This window comes from Corvus brachyrhynchos, unplaced genomic scaffold (assembly GCF_000691975.1).
Source record: "Corvus brachyrhynchos isolate BGI_N302 unplaced genomic scaffold, ASM69197v1 scaffold101, whole genome shotgun sequence".
NCBI classification, from domain to species: Eukaryota; Metazoa; Chordata; class Aves; order Passeriformes; family Corvidae; genus Corvus; species Corvus brachyrhynchos.
This window is the reverse complement of record NW_008237239.1, coordinates 10,362,596-10,363,220: the sequence shown is the minus strand read 5'-3', so window position 1 is coordinate 10,363,220 and position 625 is coordinate 10,362,596. Positions and strand designations below refer to the sequence as shown.

Below are 625 nucleotides of genomic sequence, written 5' to 3'. Positions count from 1 at the left end.
GGCCCCGACGGGGCGCACTGGCCCCGTGGACCCGCACACGATGCGATCCTCCCGGCTCTGCCCTATTTCCCCTCTGAGCCCCGCACCCCCCGACACATGCATACGGCGACTCCGGCCAAATTAATAACCGCGGTACACGGTTAGATCGCAACGCACTGACGCTAATGGTTTGCGACAGAATTAGGGTGGCTGCAACCGTATGTAATGAGACAGAAAATTACGGCAGCGTTGACAGGGGCCGGACCTCCCAGCCCACCGCCGGGGAGGGCGCGGGGCAGCAGTCGGGAGCTCCCCGCACCACCCCGGGCTCCCACGGGCAGGAACCCAGCGGCGCAAGCCCGCCCCCCGGCTCTCCGGGGAGACCCTGGGCCACCGCCCTGCCGGGGCCCGCCTTACCTCCGGTTCTGGTACCAGGTTTTGACCTGCGTGTCGGTGAGATTGAGGGCGGCGGCCAAGTCCATGCGGTCCTGCACGCTCAGGTACTTCTGCCGCTCGAAGCTGCGCTCCAGCTGGTTGAGCTGATGGTCGGAAAAGGCCGTCCGTGCCTTTCGAGGCTTCTTGGCCCGCACCGGCGGGCTGTCCCGGCTGCTGCTGATCTCCCGATCGCCCTCCTCCTTTGTCCCTG

General features: G+C 66.9%; 1 protein-coding gene across 1 annotated transcript in view; it reads right to left on the bottom strand.

The window, feature by feature from the left end:
• Positions 1-48: 48 nt before the first annotated feature.
• Positions 49-625, bottom strand: part of BARHL2 (BarH like homeobox 2) — a gene marked incomplete at its 5' end in the record, with an annotated part of 2,239 nt that continues 1,662 nt past the window's right edge. The window contains one exon of the mRNA XM_017729592.1: positions 49-622. Within this exon, the coding sequence (XP_017585081.1) occupies positions 393-622 (230 nt within the window). The remainder of the gene's footprint in view (positions 623-625) is intronic.